At 36.6% G+C, this 26,011-nt stretch overlaps 1 protein-coding gene across 1 annotated transcript; it reads right to left on the reverse strand.

The window, feature by feature from the left end:
- Positions 1–10: 10 nt before the first annotated feature.
- On the reverse strand, positions 11–26,011 carry LOC145821574 (topless-related protein 4-like). Its single transcript, XM_082918100.1, has 7 exons — positions 25,723–26,011; positions 1,516–1,589; positions 1,315–1,410; positions 1,143–1,238; positions 643–770; positions 326–560; positions 11–206 (listed from the first exon to the last, which is right to left on the reverse strand). The coding sequence occupies exons 1-7, from the start codon at positions 26,009–26,011 to the stop codon at positions 201–203; spliced, it is 924 nt and encodes a 307-aa protein (XP_082774226.1). The 3' UTR covers positions 11–200.

Raw genomic sequence — 26,011 nt, forward strand, 5'->3', positions numbered from 1 at the left:
AAAGTCATGAAGAACAAAATAAATAAATACCGCAGCTCGATCAGAATTGTTAGGATCCTCCAAAATGGAATCTGCAGCCTTTTTGGCATCATTTAGGAAAGCCTTCAGCAGTGGAACAGGGGGGAACTTGCCCTCAAGACCAACTTCGAAAGTAAAGTGGACCGCATCAACCTGCTGTCCCCTGTTGATTAATTCTTCAATCATATCTATACATAAGCACTCCAATTCAATCATAAATCCTCCAGTATTCACCTCTAGTTTTATCATTACCGGTAATCCAGAAAGATGGGAAGCAAATCTAAAAGAGATGCAATTTGATTATTACCGGTAATCCACCCTCTGCATCAGTAGTTGTCAAGAGGTTAACATTATCCATGTCCCAAAATTTGATTACAAACTCGTCACCAGCAGCCAGAAATCTGTTTTTTGTTGTATCAAATTGCACAACCCCAACAGACCGCTTCCCAAGACCATGATATGTCTGCTTGACAGCTCCTTCACTTTCATTCCATTCTACAATGTATGATTCTCCTTCCTTGCTAGTCCCACATGAGAACAACCTACAGAGTTTTCAACATGATCAGAAAAGATGCAAATGAAGCACAGATCCTCTTGTGAATTAACAGCCTATCCTATATATACCTTGTCCCATCAGCACTGTAAGCCATTGTTATGCAAGAATGTCCTGGGGCATCATAATCAACTCTTGAACCCAAATTATTATACAACCATGCCTTAATCTTCCCATCAATACCCGTCGAAAAGATGAACTGATAGAGAAAAAGAAAGATCCTTAATTATAAGAAACAGATTGGAAAGGTCTAACGACCGCGTAGAACACCACTCATAAAGTGAGGATTTGAGTGTGACATTCCTCATATTTTTAGATAGATAACAGATGTTACAGAACAAATTGGAATAGCATTGTAAAATAGTTCAAACATGCAAGAAAGTTTCTAATTCCAAAACATTTGAAACGAAGTAATAATTCATTAATATAAAAAATGAATACGGGTTATTCTGAATTAGAAAAAGAAAAAAGAACTAAGGAGTTCTAACTTTGAACTCTTTGGGTAGCCCTTTTTTCGGTCGAGGTCCCTTGTACGGAAAGTCACAAAGTAAGCCTTGAACAAAAAGGATACCTGAATGTTTTCCTTAGTATGTGGGCACACAGAATAAACAGGTAACTGATGACCCTCAAAAGTATACTGCTTAGAACCAGTGGCAACATCCCAGACCTGCAGACATGAGATTTTATGATTGCAGTCCACAGTTTCACCATTCCATGAAAGAAAATACCCAATAAACCCAAACCTTAATAGTCTTGTCCTCCCCACAAGTTATAACGCATAGTTGTTTGTTTGGGTGAGAGAAAGCAAACTCGCTAACATTACCAGTATGAGCATCAATCTGTCAAAACCATGAAGGCAACCAAGTCGTCATTCTTCCTTTATTGACAGAAAAAGACACGGAATATACACAAGGCATACAAGGTCCGCCAATCACAAAGTATACCTCCAAGTGATTCCGTATATCTTCACCACCATGATACGTATATAGGTGCACAATATGCTTGGAGTATGCGACACCTGGAACAGAGGATGAAACAATCAAAACAGAATATCTTAAACCCAACATATTTCTTAACAATTCCATCCCTTTTGTCCTTATCTTTTCTTGAAAGAAAACACAGCTTACATGCAGAAAGAAAACACAGTTTACATGCAGAAACAAAACTACATTTAATGTCAGGATAACTATAAATGTTGAAATTTACATATTCTTTCATGTTCAACATCCAGTAAAATGAGGTGATTTTTACTCCTTTTGTGGGTTTTTCTTATTTCTCAAACCCTGCATATGATTATTCTGAGCAAGTTTCTTTTTTCTTTCCCCCTTTACTTTATTAATCTTTTCTGTCCCTGAGTTTTCTTCAAACTTTATCTACTAATTTGTGCTCTCATGTGATTAAGGCTTGTTTCCCTCTGTCATGCATTAGATGCATGTGTTATGATTTATGGTGTGTTAATATCTATGGTCCAAAGTTCTTTAGTGCCTAATATACCTTTGGTAGAGCCGTTAAACTACAGAAACATCAAGCAAATGCATGCATGTTTATACTAAACTCTTGCTTATTATTTGTGGCCCAATATGCATTGTCCAATTACAAATGACTGTTCACTTTTTTGCTGAATTCAAGAAAGCATTAATCCCAATTCATTCTATCTAGACTTTTGAAAATAATTTAATTCTTAGGAGAGATGAATTAGTGCAATTGAGTATAGTAGTTTTCTTTTTTCTACTTAATTCTCCTTTGTTGTAGTATGATCAAAAAATTCTTCTCAAAAAAAAAAAAAAAAAAAAAAAAAAAAAAAAAAAAAAAAAAAAAACTTCTGGACTCCTTTAGAATTCATTAAAGTTGGTGACAATTGTAGAACTTGTTCTTCTTTGTTTATTTTCTGCCATTGTTTTCATTATTCAGCTTCTATATGTAACATCATAGCATCTTTCTCCACAATTCATTGACAGTCACATATTATAGCAAGAATCTTCACCACCAAAATCAAAAGCACAAATCTAGTATACATATGCATGTACAACAATATATATATATATATATATGAAATCAAGTACCTATATAGCTTTGAATGAATACAGAATTTCAAATTCAAGCAATTTGAATGAATATAGAGGAGTATATATATAGATATGTACATGTATATATGATGTGTCTGTGCAGAGAGAAAGAGATTGAAAACATACCAAATCGCTATTTACCTTCGGATTGAAGCCAAAGAACTCAGATCGATTCAGAAATGAGGTGAAGATCGATTCTGATACGAGACGGCACAAAGATCGATTCGGATTGAAGCTGAAGATCGATTGAGTCCTAGCTGAGATCGATCGAAGCTGAAGATCAATTGATTGAGTCGATTGATCAATCGAAGCTCAAGATCGATTGATTGAGTCCTAGACAGAGGAAATAGCTGAGATTGATTGAGCCCTAACTGAGACCGATTGTAGTGAAGGAAGGAATCCAGCTTAAGAATGCACGTATTTGACAACTGAAGGAGGGATCAATTGAGTGAAGCGCGTATTTGACGACCTTTAGCAACCAAATTAATTCGTCTCTAGCTTTTGCCTACCTCACATACGGGGTCAACTGATCAAATCAACATAAACTTTAACTTTTTTGGTCCCTAAAAGTCTTCAAATAATTTTTTTTGGGCTATCATAAAAGAATATACGGTGTTTGTATAATTTTTTCTTCAAATTTATTTTGGTCTCTAAATGATGGTTTTTAGAGACTAAATTCAGTTGGTCTCTAAATATTAGTCCCTAAATCACTAATTTCTTGTAGTGGTAGGTGGTGGTGGTGGCAGGTGGATGGCGAGTAGGTGGTGGGTGATGGTGGTGGTGGTGGGTGGTGGTGGTGGGTGGTGGTGGTGGCAGGTGGGTGGTGGGTGATGGTGATGGTGGTGGTGGTGGTGGTGATGAGTGGTGGTGGTTGTGGCGGGTGGGTGGCAGGTGGCTGGTGGTGGTGGGTGGTTAGTGGTGGCAAGTGGGTGGCGAGTAGGTGGTGAGTGATGGTGGTGGTGGTGGTGGTAGTGGTGGTGGTGGTGGCGGCGGGTGGGTGGGTGCCAGGTGGCTGGTGGTGGTGGGTGGATGGTGGTGGCAGGTAGGTGGTGAGGCAGGTGGATGGCGAGTAGGTGGTGGGTGATGGTGGTGGTGGTGGTGGTGGTGGTAGTGGGTGGGTGGCTGGTGGTGGTGGGTGGCTGGTGGTGGCTGGTGGTGACAGATGGCTGGTGAGTGGTGGTGGTGGGTTGGTGACGGGCGGTGGATGGTAGTGGCGGATGGCGGGTGGCGGGTGGATGGCAGGTGGGTGGTGGTTGGTAGTGGTAGTGGTAGTGGTGGTGGTGGCGGAGAAGAGTGGGTGGTGGTGGCGAGTGGGTGGCAGGTGGCTGGTGGGTGGCTGGTGGTGGCGGGTGGTGACTGGTGGTGGCAGGTGGGTGGTGGTGGTAAGTGGTGGTGGGGGTGGTGGTAAGTGGTGGTGGGGGAAGACGGTGGCAGAAAATGGTGGCGAATGGCAGCTAGTGTTGGGTGGTAAAAAAAGAAAAAACTCAAAACGAAAACAGATTTTTTGAGTTTATATTTTTTGGCCAAATTTATAAACTGAAACCACTGATTTATAAATCGAAAATTTACCAAACAAGTTTTTTTTTGAGTTTTTTAAATTTTTGTAAATATAAACTGAAAACGTAAATATTACCAAACGACACCTTATTGTTTGAAAAATTCTTCCGACATGTGAACAAATAACATGATCTGCATGCTTGTATATATATGTATGAATATATGAATATTTGATTAGAATATTATATATAATGTATATAATATAAATGGAATATAGAAACCTATCCGTGTGGATAATTAGACTTTTGATTAAGTTTACATTATATTAATTATATCATGTTACATGTATGCATATTGACATGTGCAAAGGCATACATGACCTATCATTTCCATTAGCTTTCTTTTTCTTGTTTTTTTAGTGCAAATTTGACTAAATCAAGAAAGCTTAAAAGTGCTCAAATTTTCAAGATTGTAGATTTTCCTTCCACGTGGTTTCAGCCGACGCCTCGAGAAACACCTGTCTCCCTCGACGGAAAGAATTTTTAATATAAATAGAAGTGTTTTGTGTGAAGAAAAATTAAAAATTTAAATAGAAAAAAAAAATTGTGTTTTGAAATTGTGATTGCATTTTTCATTCTGTTCTTTTACTTTTTGATCTAAATATTATCTTTATTTTTACATTTTCATATTTACCCTTTGTGAGAAAATTATTATAAAAGAGGGTTGAAATACCTCTTATCTTTATTCATTAATTTATGAAAGAATTTTGTAAGAGTCAGACATTTATTGTTGAGTGAGGCTCAATCGATAGGGCTGAGTAAGAAATCTGTGAAAATCCCTAATCCGATCTAATCCAGTCCAATCCAGTAGGTTTGGATTGGTTTTTAAATTCGTGGTTCGGTTCCGGATTGAAAAATTAAAAATCTGTAGTCCACGGATTGGTTCCGGATTGAACTCCACGGTTCCGGATTGGAACCGATCCGGACTGTATACAAATAGCCTATATTTATATTATACATCATCCCATATAGTATCTTCTCTTATTCTATATAAAACCCAAAACCGCATAGTATCTTCTTTTATTACTTTTGTTTGTTCCTTTATAGTTTTAATTTATAATGGTTTAAATACTTATAGTGAAACCAGTTTTTTTACAATTATTTAAATTTTAGAACAGTATGTCGCTATTATAGAAAGACATGTTGTTATTGTGAAACTAATATGATGCTATGTTTATATTTTTATGAAATTAAAATATTATATATATATATATATATATATATTTGTTATTTAATTATGTGAATCCGTAGTCCTAAACCGATTCAATCCGTGTTTAAATGGATTGGTTCGGATGGGTTCCACGATTTAAATGGATTAGATTGGGTCCAATTTTTCAGAAACTGTAGATAACGGATTGGTGCTAGTTAATCTGAACCAATCCGGACCATGCTCACCCCTATCAATAGATAAGAGTAAGATCTGTAAAATCCCAAGTTTGGTGAAACTTTGGTGGTATATTGATTCATTTTGATAGTGAATAAATTCTCAAGGAAGATTCTTGAGAAGTGTATGTAGGTCCGACGTGCTGAACCACTACAAATCCCTATGTTTTATTTTCTCTCCTTATCTCTCTTACTTTTATATTGATAATTATTACTCTAGTTTTTATTTATTAAAATTTAAATATTTCGATTATTATTTTTAATATTGTAAAATTATTGTTTAATAACCCAATTCACTCCCCTCTTGAGTTGTTTACCTGAGATAACAAATTATAAATTTAAAAAAAATAATAATAATTAAAAGGAAAAGAGAAAAATGAAAAATGTGAATGAAATATAATTGAATTATGTTTAAGTTTATCTTATTTAGCTTTTGAACCATTCTCAAATGAGTTTTAATTTAATTGAATATGAATCGAACTCAAATAATTTAAACTACTTGCTTTTGAACCATTCTCAAATGTGTCAAAACCACCGCAATAGATGCCTTGTTCGAACCTTTTTTTCAGCAACATAACAGTTAATTTTGAACTTCCCTGGACCTCGAGGATCACAAATCCACATTAGATTGGTCCCTAGCATGAATTTGGGGTTTTACACCTCCTTGATGAATGAGAGGGAATAAAAATAATCACATGAATTATGTGAGTCCTAATATTGCCATGTAGCGGAATTATGAGTTATCACGTATATTACACTTGTCAAACACTACATTAGTATTTTATGTTATGCAAAATTCATTGAAAGATGAACGATATAAAGGTCCTAAACAACCGGAGATTGTTTAGGATAGGATTTTTAAAACATTTAAACTACTTGCTAGGCAAGTCACTAATATTATAAATAGGCCGCACTCCGTGAGTTAAGGTATTCTGTTTTATGTATTTAATTTGTGCATTAAATATTTTTATAATATTGGAGGACTAACTTGGACGTCGAAGGACTCCCGACCGTTCAACGGCTGAGGGAGTTCTCTATCTTGTAGATGACAATCACATGAAGATTCTGATTATCTATTTTTTAGATTTCTTCATCATCAAGTTTATAAAAAAAAAAGTTATGTCTGTATAATTGACGCCGTATATGAAAATCAACTTATCTCAACGAAATAAATTAATGAACAAGCACATCAATAAGATAAGATATCCTTTTGATAATTATTAATTTCATTCGCTTGAGTTTTCTGATCAAAGATTTTTCAATGATTGTCATGTATGATGGTGCCATATATAGATTTATGTATATAAACCCATGACGTGAATATCTGAATAAACTATTATTGATAATTTCAAAAACGTGTTACCTCTGTACATTGTGACACCACAGTTTAATTGGTCTAACAAAATTCACGACTAGTAGCTCGGTCAATGGAATTCTCAACCAGTCATATCTTTTATTATGAGTGCTTCTCGGCACAAGCTTTTATGTGAGATGATTTGACCGAGCAACAACAAAAGAACATACTGATAGAGCATCATTGTTGTAGCCGAGCAGCCCACACGATATTATTTCAATCATCGAGCTACTACTTCGATCTCAGAAGACTTTTTTGCATGGTTATTTGCATGCCCAACAGACTAATTATATTGGAAGGCCCTCTGCATCCCGATATCGCCGCCGAAACTAAGACTCTATCTAGTCAACACAGTTTCATCTATTTGGGGCTTGGACCCATGCAAATACACACCAACCTTGGAGCTTTAACTTACAAGCTATTAAGAGGCATTCATGAATTTTTGGCCGAAAAAAGTTAGAATGTCTCACGGTCATGTCGTTCAGCCTCTACATTCTCTCGCTAGAGCATTGCCGCAACACATTGGAGCAATCAATGGCTGCTTCAGAAAACTAGAACAATAGCCACTACAAGAAAAAGTACTATTGGCGACTAAAAATTCACATTTCGTCGTTGAAAGTATAGTATTTGGCGACTAAAAATGCATTAGTAGCCAAAAGTAAAGATTTTTGGCGACTAAAAAAATTTAGTAGCCAAAAGTATAGGTTTTGACGACTAAAAATCTGTTTGGTCGCCGATATATGGCTTTTAGCGACTAAAAAAATTTTAATAGCCAAAAGTGAGGCATTCGGCGACTAAAAATCTGTTTGGTCGCCAAAAGCGAGGCTTTTACCGACTAAAAAAATTTTAGTAGCCAAAAAGTAAGGCCCTTTGGTGACTAAAAAAAAAAGGGTAAATTACATTTACCTCCCCTCAAGTTTCTGACAAATACAGGGACCTCCCCTGTGGTTTGAATAATTACAGTAACCTCCCTTACTTTACCTGACAATGTCAAGATTCCCCCAAACCGTGACTGCCGTTAAAAGATCTAACAGATAATGTTGATGTCACTCATTATAAATTATGAAATGTCAAAAATGCCCTCACTACCTTCTAATTCATCTAAGTTCCACAGCTTCATTACCTTCTAATTTACCTTCAACTCCAGCAGCAGCATTACAACAACCCATTCACCATTACAACACCTCCCACAAAATCAGAAATATACATAAAGGAATATATATATATATATATATATATGTAAGATATTTATATATACATACATATATTTATGTATACATATATATGTGTGTGTGTTTGTGAGAGATATATATTAATTCAATTCTCTGCTTTTTTTTTTATTTTTTCATTCAAACAAACATATATATATATATATATACATATTTGATGTATATATATATATATATATTTGATTCAATTCTCTGTTTTATGTTTGATATATATATATATATTTGATTCAATTCTCTGTTGTTGTTTTTTTTTTATTTATTATTCAATCAAACATATATATATATATATATAAATACATAAAGGTATATATATGTAAGATATTTATGTATATATAGGTGTGTGATAAATATATGTTTGATATATATATATTGATTCAACTCTTCTTTTTTTTTTTTTAATTCTCTGTTTTTTTTTTTTTATTCAATCAAACACACACACACACATACACACACACACACACATATATATATGTATATATATATTACATAAATGACTAAACCCACCACACAAATCTGTTAAACAACTTACCCCCTTTCTCTCCTCATCTTTCTCCTACTCCTCTTCTTTTTCTTTTTTTTGATCCCAATCCATATTGCAACCAACTGCCACAAACCCAGATTGTGACCCAACAATGTTTCCATCACTGCTTCTATCACTGCCCACCACCACTCTCAAAACCATAGATCTAGGATTAGGGTTTTGAAAGAAGAAGAAGAAGAGGAGAGAGAGAAAAAAAGTGGGCGACGAACGGCGGAGGAGAGGGAGTGGAGGAAGGAGAATGAGGAAAAGCGGAGGTGGAGGATAGAAAATGACAGACGACGGCAAGGAGAAGAGAAGGAAGATGCCCCAATGGCGCCGGCGAGGAGGAGCTTTTCTCTCTCGTTTTGATCTGACGAGAGAGAACAAAAACGAAAAACAAATTAAAAAAAAAATTTGAATATGGTGAAGAGATAGTTAACAATCAAGGGTATTTTTGTCTTTTCGCGCTTAAATAAAAGGGTAATATGGTCATTTTGTATAGGAAAGTAACGTTGTTTGTGCAAAATTGACGGTTTGGGGGAATCTTGACATTGTCAGGTAAAGTAGGGGAGGTTACTGTAATTATTCAAACTACAGGGGAGGTTCCTGTATTTGTCAGAAACCTGAGGGGAGGTAAATGTAATTTACCCAAAAAAAAATAGTAGCCAAAAGTGAAGCATTCGGCGACTAAAAACATGTTTAGTAGCCGAAAGTGACGCTTTTTGGCGACTAAAAAGAAGTTTAGCCGCCAAAAGTGGTAATTTTAGCGCGGGAAATTTTTTTTTACGACTAAAAAATAATTAGTAGCCAAAAATATAGAATTGGCGACTAAAATTATGTTTAGTCGCCAAAAGTGGTGTCCTTTTTTTTTTCCTACTAAATAATTTATTTTTACATAAATTATGTTCAATAAAAAATAATTATGTTTATATATATACTTTTATGTTTAATACAGGTCTAAGTACTATATAAATAATATATGTTGCATATATAATCATATGATGTTGTGGAGGCGTAGTGGAAAGAGTGTGTTGTATAAGATTTATGGTGTGGCAGGTTGATGGTTCAAATCTCCACAAGAGTAGGGTGTAAATTTTATTTTTTTTCGGAATGAGCTTTTGGCGACTAAATCTGTTTGGTCGCCGATTCCTTGAGTATTGGTGACTAAAACATTAGTCAATAAATGTATAATTTAAAAAAATATAATTGACTATTGGCAACTAAAAATTTAGTCGCCAAATGTATAATTTAAAAAATATAATTGACTATTGGCAACCAAAGTTTTAGTCCCTAAAGACTTGCTTTTTGGCGACTAAAAGTTTTTTAGTCGCCAATACCTTTCCCGACCGTTTTCCAGCGACCAAACCGGCGACTAAAAAATTTAGTCAGAGAAACTTAAAAATCGACTTTTGGCGACTAAAAATCGACTTTTGGGGACTAAAAATTTAGTCGCCAAATGTGTTTTTTCTTGTAGTGAGCTGACCACTAGGCATATTTCTCCAACTGAGCTAGATGATAACAACTAACCATGAAAACCATTGATTGCACAGCAACCGCAAGACCACTGCTAAACGACAAATTCAATTAAGAACCGCAATGAAAAATGAAGTTTCGTGCGAGCCTGACAAAGTGGAGCTCGGCAATGCTGTAGACTAATCGATTACAAAAATCATTTTCATCGAGTTCAATTGGTTTGTGTGGGTTGAGCTTGAAGACATTGGTCGGAAACCCACTTCTCATGACTTACAAATTTACCACAAAGAAATCAAAGGCTCCTCAATTATGAGAATTATATTCAGTTATATGTTATTAACAGTGGCATTTTGTGTGGGGTTCGTGGATGGTAATTAAGTGATCCATATAATGCAGCCACGTAGTGGAGTTGATTACCTAGCAATCTTTTAACTGGTAGAGTAAGAAACTTTACCGTGATTATAGAACACTAAAATTTGAGGGTTGAGGAGTAGATAAGCTAGAATATGTCTCAATAAATTATTTTGATCAAATATGCTGAGATAGAGTCCGTACTTTATGGATCACATGAAGATGAATTACGCCATCTCTTGGTTAAATTTTATCTCCTCGCCAAGCTGATTTTGCTCGGAGGACTAAATTGGTGGATTGTCCAACTTTGGAATTCATTGTCGAGTTGATTTTGCTTGCCAAGAAAGAAGTTGGCAGTTTGTCCAACTTTGTCCAACTTTGAGATTCCTTGTTAAGCTATTTTTGCTTGTCAAGAAGGAAGTTAGTGGTTTGTTTAACTCTGGAATTCCTTACTGAGCTGATTTTGCTCACCAAGAAGTAAGTTGCCAAGTTGATTTGCTCGCTAATTTAAATTCATTGCCAAGGTAATTTTGCTTGCTAAGAAGAAAGTTAGTGTTTGTCCAACTTTGGGATTTCTTACCGAGTTAATTTTGCTTGCCAACTTTGGAATTCTTTACTGAGCTGATTTTGCTTGTTAAGTAGTTGGTGGTTTTTCAACTTTAGGATTCCTCACCGAGCTGATTCTGTTCGCCAAGAAGTATGTTGCCGAGCTGATTTTACTCGCTAACTTTGAAATTCATTGCCAAGCCAATTTTGCTCGCTAAGAAAGAAGTTGGTGGTTTGTCCAACTTTGAGATTCCTTGCCAAGCTAATTTTCCTCGACAAGAAGTAAGTTGCTGAGTTTATTTTGCTCGCCAAAAAAAAAAAGTTGGTGGTTTGTCCAATTTTGGGATTCTTTGTCAAGCTGATTTTCTTATTGCTAAGAAGAAAGTTGGTGATTTGTCCAACTTTGAAATTCCTTACTAAACTGATTTTGCTCCACAAAAAGTTAGTTGCCGAGCTGATTTTGCTTGCCAACTTTGAAATTCTTTGTCGAGTTGATTTTGCTCAACAAGAAGTAAGTTGTTGAGCCGATTTTACTCGCCAAGAAGGAAGTTACTCGCCAAGAAGGAAGTTAGTGGTTTGTCCAACTTTGGAATTTCTTGCTGAGCTAATTTTGCTCGACAAAAAGTAAGTTGTCGAGTTGGTTTTGCTCACCAACATTGGGATTCCTTACTGGGCTAATTTTGCTCGTCAAGAAGAAGTTAGTAGTTTGTCCAACTTTGAGATTCCTTATTAAGTTGATTTTGCTTGCCAAGAAAAAAGCCCTAGCCAAGTAGTATTATACAGTTTTTTTTATTAGACCAACAAAAGAAAGCTTTTACTCTTTCACCGGGATTAAAGAGAATGACAGCTTGGGGGTAATTAAAAGGGAATAAAAATAACGACAAGAATTTTTTGGATCCCGAAATTGCCACGTGGCAGAATTATGAGTTATCACGTGTATGACAGTTGTCAAACACTACATTAGTGTTTTATGTTATGCAAAACTCATCAACAGATGAAATATTATTGATATAGAAGTTCTAAACAACCGGAGATTGTTTGGGATATTATAAATAGGCAAGTCATTGATATTATAAATAGGCAATACCCCATGGGTTGAAGTACATTGTTTTATGTATTTAATTTGTCCATTAAATATTATTATAATATAAGAGGACTAACTTGGGTGTCGGAAGACCTCTGGCCAATCAACGACTAGGGGAGTTGTAGATGGCGGTTACGTGGAGGTTCTAATCATCTTTTTCATTGAATTTTTTCATTATCAAGTATGTAATTTTTTTTTTATGTCCATATAATGAACAACAACATTATCAAATTCTGCCACAGCCACTCGAACTCGATGTCAAGCTAATGAGGGCTCCACGGGATGATGATTAAAAACAAAATCATTATGTTCCTTCCAAATAAACCATCCAATCCATGCCACCTTGCCAAGACAAGCAACACGTTCTTTATCATTTTTAAAGTGATCTATTAAATCATTATAAGACCATTTCACAACCGAATGAATTACACCACACTCAACTTTATAGTTTAAATCACTTTCAAACCAGACAGCTCTAACCCATCCACACTAAAGATAATGTGTTCCACTGACTTTGATTCAATTTGACAAATTGGGCATAAATCTGAGTGAGCACACTTTCTATGAAACAGGTTCTTCGATGCTAACAAACTTTTCCATACCCTCTATCAGAAGTGGCGAATCTTCGGAGGCACTTTGAGAGTCCAAAGCAGTTTTCAAAATTTGCTCGGAAGACAGAAAGAGCTAGATAGCCTCTGAACCAGCGCGTCTTGCATATGAGACATGGCAACATGATACCGAGACCTAACTGAATATTCCCCTTTGACTCGAAATGCCAAATCAAAGTATTGCCTTTAGGAACTAATGAGATAGGGATTGAACTAATCACTTGGACTTCAAATTCGGATACCAAATTTCTGAGCACTTCAACCTTCCAGCTCTTGGTTGTGGAATCTATCACATCCTTTACCCTCTCTACCATGGATCCAAATGGTTTTGGATGTGAGAAAGTTGTGTTCGATTTATTAATTATTTTTTTTGTTTCAAGACTTTTTTTTTTATTGAGAATCGCAAAACACTTAATCAGAATAGGTGAGTGAGAGGGTAATTTGTACTAACCTAAATTCCATGTGGGCCTTTGACTGTGCAACCGAGTTAACATGAAATGGGCATTGAGCCAAGCTGAATGAACTTGTCCTATCGGCCGAGATAAGTCCACACATCGAACATAGACAAGGCAAAGGATCTCGATCGAGCTAAGTATGCATAGTGGAGAGTGACCAAGCTAAGATGACGAGGGCGACTCTTGACTGAACTGAGAATCTTAGTCAAGGCGAAGAGTGCAAAGTCTGTTCGAGCAATGAGTAAACAATGCTTAACTGAGAAGAGCACAACGGACTGTGCTTGTAGAATTCTTCGAGAGCCAACTGGCCAAAGCTAGCTTGGACATGAAGCAGCCTAGGGCTTAACAGGTTGAAATTAGCTCAGTCGAAGGTAGCTAGGCGGCCGTATACTACGTCGCCCAATTGGAGTGCGAAGAGGAAAACTCGTCAATACCGTTTGGCCTTTTGTTGATGTTGTTTGGCAATATTGACATATACACGCGTAAGGAATGGAGAGGATAGCACTAACACGCGTCCAGCGAAGGATAACAAAGGTAGTGCGTGCACAATCTGGAGTTGCATGGCCAGCCTAGATAAGGAGGCGCGAACAGACTCTGAGGGGGTAAGCAAACTTTAACAACTCTCTCTCTCTCTCTCTCTCTCTCTCTCTCTCTCTCTACAGTGCTTTGCATTCTCCCTTCTTCTCTAAGAAAGCTAACTTGGTCGTCGGAGGGGTTTTTCAACAAAACCATCTACTGGGTAGCTCACCCTTGTTTTGTTCTTAGTTAATCAGAGTCCATTCGAAAATGAGACGAGCTTGGTAGCAAGGCTTACGTAAGACGACGAATATTTCTCCCTCATACAGTGAAATATGAAAAACATAAATATTAATATAATGCAAGATTTATGTCGTTTACTCTAAAATGAAGTTTATGTCCGTAATTGCTGCAGTATCTAAAGGTGATGATAATAATAATAATTAAAGAAAACTACAAAACCCTCCCAACTAGTCGTTTTCAAAATTGACTTTCTAATAATTTTTTAAAATTTTTTACGAAAAGACGTATAAAAAATTGGAGAGAAAAATTTTGTAGTGACTTTTTAACTTTTAAACTAAAATATTAAGTTTTCAAAATGAGTAATGCTAGGGATACCAAATTTTCTACCAAATAAATGACCAAATGTCTCACATGGGTGTGGGGTTCACAAAAGAAAATAAATGACCAAATGGACCCCACACCTATGTGAGAAATGACCAAATGAGCCCCACACCCATGTGAGACATGTGGTCATTTATTTAGTAGAAAATTTAGGGCCTATAGCATTTTCCTTTCAAAATAAGCCATAATATACGTAGTACAACAATGTTAGGAATAAAGATATTAAACACAAAATCGAATACAAATGTTTCACAAATAGTGAGTCCCACATGTGCGTCTCATATCATGTATAGCCCTTATGAGACATATGTCCTATTATGTGTTTAATACTCTGTACACTCAAACTTAATTAAAAAAAATAATGTACAAGTCCACTTTTTGGACCCAATAATCTTGTACTTATGGAGATCTACATTACTCAATACAAACTTACCTTCCTTTTCTTTCTTTTTTTTTTTGGGGGGGGGGGGGAGGGGGTAAATTATAAATAGGTTTGATTAAAATATGAATTATCCCTCACTACAACAATTTTCACTTTTAGCTATTAAATTTGGCGACTAAAAGGAATTTAGTCGCCAAAAGTGCAATTTTTGGTGACAAAAAAATGTATTAGTCGGCGTTGGTTTAGGATTTAGCTACTAAATTTTTTTAGTCGGGGTATATTATTTATTGGCGACTAAAAAAAATTTAGTCGCTAAATATGCCATAATAGGCAACCAAAACAAATATTAGTTGGCATTAGTCTAGTTTTTAGGCTCCTAAAGTCTGTTTTAGTTGTGGTATGCTAATTTTTTCCGACTACAATAAATTTAGTCGTCAAATAATAGCAATAATTTTACTTTTAGTCTTTGGCGACTGGCATATATATGTATTGTTTTGTTTGTATACATGGTACAAGTTGTTTTATGAAACTTGACATTAAAAGTTATTCCTTTTTAAATGGTTAGAAGTGAAATGGATGCAAATTGCAGAATGGTTAATAATATATGTATTGTTTTGTTTATATAAACGGTACAGGTTGCATGGAATGCATATAGGTTGTGGACAAATTAATAAGAAGAAAAAAGACCTAAAATCATGTTTTTGGCTACTAAACAATTGATAGCCAAAAAGAAAGTAAATATTTTTAGCGACGAAATAGTTAGTAGCTAAAAAATAAATAAAATGAAAAAAAAAAAGCGACTAAAACTTTAGTAGCCAAACCAAAAAATTATACTTTAGGCAACTAAAACATTTAGTAGCTAAAAACATTTAGACTTTAGGTGACTAAACATTAGTAGCTAAAAAAAATAAGGTGAACAACACAACCTTTTGGCGACTAAAACTTTTTTCGTCCTAAATAATTTCAGTTTTTGGTGACTAAATGTTTTAGTCGCTGAAAATACGATATTAATTTTTTTTGAAAGTTTTTGGCAACTAAAACATTAGTCGGCAATTGAGGACTTTTGGCGACGAAATGTTTTAGTCGTTGAAAATACGATATTAATTTTTTATGAAAGATTTTGGCGACTAAGAAATTAGTCGGCAATTGAGGACTTTTGGCGACTAAACTTTTTTCAGTTGCCAATTACCTTTTCCGACAACTATTCAACGACTAATCTGGAGGCTAAAACTTTTAGTCACTAAAAAGTTTCAGTGACTAAAAATTGACTTTTGGACTAAAAATTTAGTCGTCAAAAGTGCCATTTGTTGTAGTGCCTTATAGTTCTAGAAATTACATCCCATCATTGACATTCCGAATTTCATAACAACTGGGTTTATTAATAAATCATCAAGTTAATTAATAATTTGTAATAATGTCAAAATTTTATTTTAATTAATAATTCATGTAATTTTATTATTACATAGGAGAACTGTTAGAAATTTTATTTTTGCAGTAAATTTTGTTAAATAAAAAATTCTAATAATAGAGTATTTATAATTTTTCAAACTACATAAGATAATTTATTTTAAATAAATCTCAGAAGGCGTATTTATTAGTTTTCATTTTTTAGTTTCATAAATATGGATATGCATGGATCGATTAGAGTGGAATTTTTGAATGTGTGTGATATTAAAAATGTTATAAACTTTTTTTTTTTTTTTTTTTTGGTTGTGAAAAGAGGGTCAACAGCCAAACACTAATAAGTTGCTTAACTAATTCTTGTTACTCACGTTCTCCCCTAGTTTTAGCTGTTGCCGCAACTAACTATAACTTAAACCATTTTATGACTTTGTCGGTTAGTCTAACCCAGTGGTTGCAACCTGGCTGTTTCACTGGTTTGCTAGCACGATACCACCAATCTGTCTGCTACACACGATTGCTTTCACTCGAGACATGTTTCTCTCGACAAGTTTTTGGGTGGTGTTGGAGCATTGTCATATAATGCTCTAATTACATGTTATTGGTTGAGCTAGTAAGATGTGAGGTGGCAAATTAAAATTACTCAATAATTTTTCGTTTATCTGACATATGGACATGAGTCGGTTGGTAGATTTTTTTTTTTTTTTAATGATTTCAAAAAAAACATAATTGTAGCACCTTATTCTTCATATGCATCGATCAATACTTTAGAAACCATTACCTAGAGACCAATGCCGATACGGCACTCGATACCACTATTTAGAGGGTGTTTGAAATTGATTTTTTTATTGATTTGTTTTCATCTTTAGTGGCCCTTTTTTTTCAAAATTTAAAAAATTTAGACTTGGGATCTACTGGAATAGACAAATCCCAAAAAAAACAAAAAATAAAAAGTCTATTAAAGACAAAAAAATTAAATTAATATTTGACTTTTTAATTTTTTTTGCCTTTAGTGAACTTTTTTTTTTTTTTTTTTTGATCTTTTACATTTTAAATTGTTATACACTAGATGAGCCGAAAAAATTAATTTATTTTATACAAATTAAAAAAAAAAAGTCAATAAGACACAAATTTTGAGAATATGTGACTTTAAAACTAAACGAGACCTTAAAGGACTTGGGGTCACTGCTGTGCCTTTGGCATAGCAGTGACTGTTGTGTCTCATTTTGAAATGCATTATGGGCTTATTTTTATGATTTGAACCGTTCATTTTGTAGAATTTGTTAAGTACTTCAAACCTACCAAAAATCATATTAATCAGATATCAATAACTATATTATCGAATTGCATATTTTTATACTATTTTTCAAAAGAAAAATTCCTTGTTTATTTTTTTGATTATCAATCATATAGTTATTAGTATCCGATTAATATGATTTTTGATAGGCATGAAGTACTCAACAAACCTTACAACATAACGGTTCAGATCATAAAAATAAACCCATAATGTACCACAAAATGAGGCATAACAGTCATTGCTGTGCCAAAGGCACAGCAGTGACCCCAATTCCGACCTTAAAAGCACGCAGTCAATATTCTTACCATATAAACCAAATGAAAGAGGCTAAACATAAATGAAGTGGGTCAAAGTTATTGGATCGGTTCAACTCATCAAGCCCAAACCCAATTGGCAAAATACCAACACGGGCCAACCAGATTAAGTTCAGATCCTCATGGATCATCCCCCAAGTCCTCAAGCACTTAGGCCAAACCAATCAAGATGAGGCCAGCAGACAAGGTACTGAGATGGGTCGAACCTATAAACCGAACCATATGGACTGAACCCATAAGCAGAACTACATGGACCGAGCTCATCCGCAGAACTGACGTGAGCCGGGCTCACATGAAGTGATCCGTATGGACCAACCCATCTCTACAAACTACTTTGCAAGAAGGTCGAACAAGGTTGGCTGAGGAACCAAACAGAGGCCTCTTGTGGCAGGCGTCTAAGCTGTGAGTACACATGTGCAAATGCCACCTCAGCTAGTTCCCCCTCTAATAATCAAAGAAATAGTTAGGAGAAAGAATGTGCAATGATGTATATATGATTTAAGTGGGCATGTACAACTATGGATGGCCAGCTCAATGGTCTCCCATATGAGCCATGATAGAGAGCACCAAGAGGCACCAAAGCTCCCTCACCATCAACTTGGAGAGAAAGTCAAGTCATCTATATAAGCAACACACCCATCTCATTGGAAGGTATTCAATCTAGTACAATCTCATCTGATTAGCTATCACACATACATACACTCTCTCAATTTCCCTCTCTACATCTAGCGAGGCTTCATCATCTTCATCGACTCCTAACTTCCACACCAGAAGGGTTTTCCTGCCAACCCCAGTCAAACAGCTCTCACGATTCTTTCCCCTTTGTAGATCTTCGATTCTTGGATAGTTCGATGTAATCAGAGAGACCCAACTCATTCATCTAGTGTGGAAACCAGCGCGCACAACATATGACTTCTAACTATTTCACATATTCCTTTTGTCTCGAATTGTTCGTTCATTTTTATTATTTAAGAGATTTAATTTTTTTTATATTTTTTAATTGGATAAATTATATAGAAGTCTCCTAAGATTTGAGAATATATATATATATATATAGTAGACCTCACAAGTATGACATAATTATATTAGGAGATTTTAGTCTCATATTTTAATCAAAAATTTGTTAGCCATAAAATAATGTTGCCAACTTACCATCTCTTTTACACTAAGATGAATATTTTATCTTCTTAACTGAGTCTTTACACCATTTGTATAAGTTCTGATCTCTTTATTCTTACTAAAAAGGAGATCAGTGTAATTATATTAAAATCGTGAGATTTGCTATATTATTTCAAATAATAATTTACCCTTTTTAATTTATTCTTTTTACAACCATTTTGAAGACAATATCTAGAAGAAGTACTTAAGATATTTTTATTTGTGATTTTTTTTAAAAAAATTATTACGAAAATACATTATTCATTAACTCAATTAAAAGGCACAAATATAAAAAATAGACAAACAATTTAAAAGGGGAGGATTATTACGTAATATTATCAATTATATTGATTAGATGTGTAAGTGTTATCTATTTTTTATTTTAAAATACCTAGAAATAGATTTTTAAATTTTATTTAAATTATTCCATTAACCATTAAATTCCTTAAAATAATTATCTAATAAATAAAATCACATTAAAATTATATAAAATAATTAAAATAATTGTTAAGAATAACCGATATAAATTTAATAATTTTTCATAATACTTATATACAAAAATTAGTATTTTGCAAGAAATTAGCTTACTTTTATTTTGCTACACTTACTTTTTCCCTAAGCAAAATAGTTGTATTACGAATATAAAAAAATGAGTAATGATACTGATGGGCATCCAAGGGAGCCCAGCCCACGGTCTGGGCAATACTGGACCAGGACTAATAACATAATGGGCACCCAAAAGGGTCTAGCCCACGACTCAAGACCCAGTCCACAGATTAGATATTAAAGCCCAATAACCTTGAGAAACCAATCATGGATCAGGACCAATAGCATTCAAACACTTATCGGGCAGGGAATTAGCCATGTAGGCAAACAAAGATGCTGCAAAGTTATTACACTCGCACATCAGCCATTAATGATGCTCTTTTAGCATTAAATGTGACAACCCTTCACGTCGGAGAGGGCAAACTCACCATGAACGATGTGAGCTAGAATATAGACTTTCGGCCAACAAGACAGTCTGGAATGGACAAGGAAAAGATAAGCAAAGGATATAAGGAAGCCTTCGAGATACGTCAAAGGTTAAGTTCTTCCTCTGTCTCTTCTATCTATCTATAATCACTCTTCTCCTAACCTAAATTGATCGTCGGAGAGTCCGTCGGGGAATCTTTTCCCCCTCCGGACCTTTTTGCAGGCTTATCTGAGAAACACCGAGGTTAGCAAACCCGTTGGAAGCGTGGATCAATCCGATCCATCCTCCAGCTAGAATCGTTGCATCATCAGTTGGCGCCGTATATGGGAAGCCTTTTTCACAAAGACAATTGTGTTCACTGTCACCGGAAGGAACCCTGTTATCACCCCTCTCTTACTTTAGGGTAGATAGTCACGACCAGGTCCATGGCTTCCCAACACAGTGCTGGTAACCTTGAAGCTGAGTCCTCTAATACAAATAACCCACCTCTATATTTCGCCGAACTCACCAATAGCATCAACCGTTTAACCGAGCAAAACCAGGCCCTGATCAATGTCTTGCTCTAAGGAGACCTCCCCGTTTCTCCTCTACCACAACTAGCCATCCCTCCAAACCAAGAACAAACTCCAAGCCACCCACTCTAACCACATGCTCCTTGAAGACCTCTTCCCTGCCTTTCATCCCCCAAGCTCACCCGTCAAATTCGGAGGGTCTACAACCCCCGCCTCAGGAACCGCTCCCTCCACCTCAGGGTTCCCATCCCTCACACCACCCCTCATCCCCGAAGGTGAAACTAGTAATGCTCAACCTCCATTCCTATCCGGCGGTGACAATGGCCCCATTTAGGATATAGAACTACGAGCCATGAAGCTCCAACTTCAGGGGGTCATTGCGCAGTTTTGTCACTCGCTTTAATTCAAAAGCCTTCTAGGTTGAAGAGAATGATGATAATGTCATCTTAACAGCCTTCATGGCCGATCTACGCCCATCGGATTTCCTTTTGTCTTTCTCAAAAAACCCTCTAACAACCATGGCCACTCTCCTTACTAAAGCCCAGAAATACATGAACGCTGAAGACTCTTTAGCAGCTTGCCAAGATTCTACACCTAAACCCTCACAACCCAAAGACAAGAGAAAATAGTCGAAACCCAAACATCCCCAATATGCTCATCCTGACCGGTCTCCACGCCCCGACTGAGCGGTTCCTCCTCGACCACTCGGCCGCTTTGAGTGGTACACCCCTCTCAATACAACCATGGAGCATGTCCTAAACCAAATCCAACAGGATTATAACTTGAAATAGCCCCAACCTTCCAAGTTTCCTTCCAGTCGATGGGATCAGTCTAAATATTGTCGTTTCTACAGCGACCATGGCAATAACACGGATGAATGCGTCAACCTTAAGGATCAGGTCGAGGATCTGGTCCGTCAAGGACACTTGACTCGTTTCACTTCACCCCGATCTCACAAAAAGGCTAGAACTGACCCCCAAAGTGAAACGACAAACGCACCCCACCACAACCGGGCGACCAACCCCGGCGAGAGGGTAACAGGGCCCAATACCAACCTTGAGCTCTGGGAACCCCTGCTCCCCCAGCTGGTGAAATAAGGGTCATTGCAGCTGGACTCGTGCACGGTGGATCGTCGTGGTCAGTACAGCGGACCGAGCTCCGACGAATCAGGTAGGGGGCAGACAAGAAAGTGACGCTGGTCTACCGGACCCCTAAACAACCCAAGCAATGGTCGGATCCAATTACCTTCACAAATGCAGATTGTGAAGGCATTCGATACCCCCACGATGACCCACTTGTCATTTCCTCTCTCCTTTCCAACTACAAGGTTCGGCATGTGCTCGTCGACAATAGCAACTCCTCAAGCATTATCTTCCTCAATGTTTTCAAGCTGCTCCAGATTGGTGAAGAAAAGTTATTGCCTCTACAAACGCCTTTAGTTGGCTTCATTGGAGACCGAGTAATTTCTATAAGGTCTATTGACCTACCAATCACTATCGGTGAGTACCTAAGGCAAAATACAAAGATTTTTACCTTTCTAGTTGTCGACTGCTCCTCTGCCTACAACGTCATCCTTGGATGCACAGCACTCAATGTTTTCCAAACCGTGATGTCCACTTATCACCTGGAACTCAAATTTTCGACCGATCATGGGGTGGGCACTGTAAGAGATGAACAAACCGTGGCTAGAGAATGCTATGTCGCTTCGCTAAAAGAAGTAAAAATAAAAGAAACTATGATATAGAAGGTCTTGGTGCAGGGATGAGGAGGAACTAATCAAGGGGGAACCAGTGGAAGAATTAATTGAAGTGTCCACCAACTCTAACGATCCAACAGAGACGTCTAAGATTGGTAGTCAGCTGTCTTCTCAAGTCAACACCGACCTCACAACTCTCCTAATCGAGCACAGGAACGTCTTTGCTTGGACTCATGCGGACATGCCAGGCATTGACCCCGCTTTTATCACTCATCGCCTCAGTATTGAACCCCAGTTCTGACCATTCTGCCAAAAGAAACACATTTTTTATCCAGAGCACAACAACCTCATTGCTACTGAGGTGGACAAGCTGTTAAAGGCAAGTTCATCAGAAACGTGGACTATCCCAGATGGTTTTCTAATGTAGTCTTGGTCTGCAAAAATAATGGCAAATGATGACTATACGTCGATTACTCCGACCTCAACCGAGCCTGCCCCAAGGATAGCTACCCACTTCCTATGATAGATCTATTGGTCAACGCGACTGCGGGACATCAGATGAAGGTATGCATCCATTTTAGAAATCTGAACTTGGCCACTCCAAAGGATGAATACCCCATGCCTATAGTGGATCTATTGGTAGACAGTTCAGCACGACACAGGATTTTGTCTATGATAGATGGGCATTCTGGTTACAATCAGATCTGCATTGCAGAGAAGAATGTCGATAAGACAGTATTCAGGTATCCTGGGAATATTGGCACCTTCGAATGGGTAAAAATTCCATTTGGTCTAAAGAATGCGGGGGCAACATATCAGAGGGCAATGAATACTATCTTTCATGATCTCATTAGAGGATACCTAGAGTGTTACATTGATGATATCGTTGTGAAGTCCTAGTCTATGGAGGAACACTTAGTTCACTTGGTAGCAGCTTTCGAAAGAATGAGAAAGTTCAAGTTGAAGCTTAATCCTCTCAAATGTGCTTTTGGTGTATCAGTTGGAAACTTCTTGGGGTATGTTGTGCACAAGAAAGGAATACAGATTGATCAGAATAAAGCCAAAGCCATCATTGAAGCCAAACCTCCATCAAGTAAGAAAGAAGTACAAAAGTTCCTTAGTCAGGTTAATTTTCTTCGAAGATTTATTTCTAACACTGCAGGAAAAATTAAAGTATTTTCTTCTTTGTTATAGTTGAAAGATGAAGAGGAGTTTGTGTGGACAGTAGAGCATCAAGCTACTTTTGAAGGAATTAAAGCCTACTTGGCTAAGCCTCCAGTATTGATGCTGCCAAGGAGCAACAAGCCCTTGAAGTTATACATTGCTACAGCAGAAGATTCATTGGGAGTTTTCCTAGCCCAGGACAATGACGAAGGTAAGGAGCAAGCAGTTTATTACCTTAGTAGGTTTTTTAATTCTTATGAATATAAATACTCAGCTGTAGAAAAGATGTGCCTTGCATTGTACTTTGTAGCAATGAAATTAAGATATTATCTTTTGCCTACTGTTGTCTTGGTAATCACAACCACAGACTTGGTTAAGTACATGTTATCTAGACCCATGTTGAGAGGAAGAATTGGCAAATGGATATTAGCTTTATTAGAATTTCATCTAGAAAAGGCAGTAAAAGGACAAGTTTTGGCTAACTTCTTGGCATGTCAAACAGAAAGCCAGGAGATAATGGATCTTGGTATGGTCAATGTTGAGCCATGTCAGATGCAGTTTGATGGATCAAAGGCAATGGTCTAATTGGAATTAGTGTTGTAATTAAGTCACCACAAGGGGTAGAAACCACACATGGTATCAGGGTTGATGAAATTACTTGTTCCAATAATCAAGCTGAATATGAAGCTTTAATAATGGAACTGAAATACTTATTGGATTACAAGTTCATGCAGTTGATATATTTGGAGATTCTCAATTGGTAGTCAACCAAGCGAAAGGAATTTTCAAATGTCAAAGTACAAGCATGCTACCATATTATGTTATCGCATTACATTTTCTTTCTCAGTTTTAGATAGCAAATGTGACTTATATCCCAAGGTTCATGAATAACAAAGCCAATGATATAGCTCAGAAGGCTTTGAATTTCAAAAGGAGGGATGACACTCAATTGCTCATAAGTCAACCAACATATCAAAAATTAATACCACATTTAGCTAAAAGGAATGTTGTGTTGGAAGTCAATCATAATGACTTACAAGATCAAGATTGGAGGCATCCAATCATGTAGTACTTAACTGGCCCATTTTCGAAGGCCAGCAGAAAGATTAAATTACAGTCTATGCAGTACATAGTGTACGGTAATGCTCTTTACAAAAGGGGAGTAGATGGGTTGTTATTGGAATGTCTAGGGCCGAAAAAGGCATTGACAGCCATGGTTGAAGTCCATGAAGGCATTTGTGGTGCTCATCAGTCTGGTGTGAAGATGAGATGGTTGCTTCAAAGGCATTCCTACTATTGGCCAACCATCCATAAAGATTGTATAGAGTATGCTAGAGGTTACTAGGCATGCCAAAAGCATGGCATGATAAGACATGTACCAATAACTGATTTGCATACAGTTGTGAAGCCTTGGCCATTTAGAGGTTAGGCTAGGGATATGATAGGGAAAATACATCCGCCCTCTTCAAAGCATCATTGTTTCATCCTAGTGGCCACAGGTTACTTCATTAAGTGGGTCGAAGCTAAACCATATAAGACTGTAGGTCAAACTGAAGTTATTAAAGATCTGATTCACAGATTTGGCATCTCACAGACCATAACTATAGATAATGGGACTGTATTTGATGGAAAGATGGTAAAGTCTTTCACAGCAGAATTTGGAATTAGTCCTATTAATTTCACTCCTTATTATGCACAAGCAAATGGTCAGGCAGAATCATCCAACAAGTCCTTGAAAAAGGGAATATAGAGAGTTGTGAAAGATAATCTTAGGGATTGACATAACTTGTTGTTGGATGTATTATGGGCTTATAGGACTTCTCCAAGATCAAGTACTAGAGTCACTCCTTATGCCTTAGTATATGGGCATGATGCAGTGTTGCTTGTGGAGATTAACATTAGGTCCTTAAGGGTGAAGTCCCAAGACCAGTTAACTCCTGAGAAATATCATTAGAGCATGTTTTTGGAATTAGAGAATATAGATGAAGTTAGAATTTTGGCATTAAATAATATTCTGTTCCAAAAGGCAAAGGCAGCCAAAAACTATAATACGATGGTTAAGCATATTAGCTTTGATAAAGGTGATTTGGTGTGGAAAACAATACTCCTAATAGGAATTAAAAGCCATAAATTTGGTAAGTGGTCACCTAATTGGGAAGGACCATATCAAGTCCATAGAGTTTTACCTGGGGGAGCATACCATCTGAAAAATCTAAATGGTTATGTACATCCCAAGAAAATCAATGGCAGGTATTTGAAGCCTTGTTATCCAACTGTGTGGGAAACACAAGAAGTGTGAGAAATGCTAAACAAAAGAAGTATGAAAACACTCAAATGATAAATAAGGATTTCATTTCATAAAGAGTTAAGTACATGCAGCCATAGATTGGCCCAAAAATCAGTACAATGCTTTAGTTGTTCCCTTATAATTGATTCTCTACTCATAAGGGATGGAAACAACTGAATGGCTGTAGCCGTGTCTTATCTACAGTCAGCTAGCCCTTGATTGGTAATCTGCAGCTTTGTAGCAGTTCGATCCAAGGCTAGGTTAATTACTGCTAACTCCTCTTCCAATTGGGCCTTTTTCTCCAAGAGCTGAATGTGAAACTGAGAAGCAAAGGAATGTTGTCCCTTCAATTCAAATATCTTAGTATGTATATGGCAAACAAATTCCTTGTCTTTCAAAAGCTTCTCCTCTGCAGCTTTAGCAATGTGGCAACTATTGACATAGAAATCTATGGTAGCTACTGTCTGGGATAAGTGGCTTGAAATGGCCAT

Source organism: Camellia sinensis, chromosome 3, assembly GCF_055761805.1.
Source record: "Camellia sinensis isolate YWXY chromosome 3, ASM5576180v1, whole genome shotgun sequence".
In the NCBI taxonomy this organism is placed as follows: Eukaryota; Viridiplantae; Streptophyta; class Magnoliopsida; order Ericales; family Theaceae; genus Camellia; species Camellia sinensis.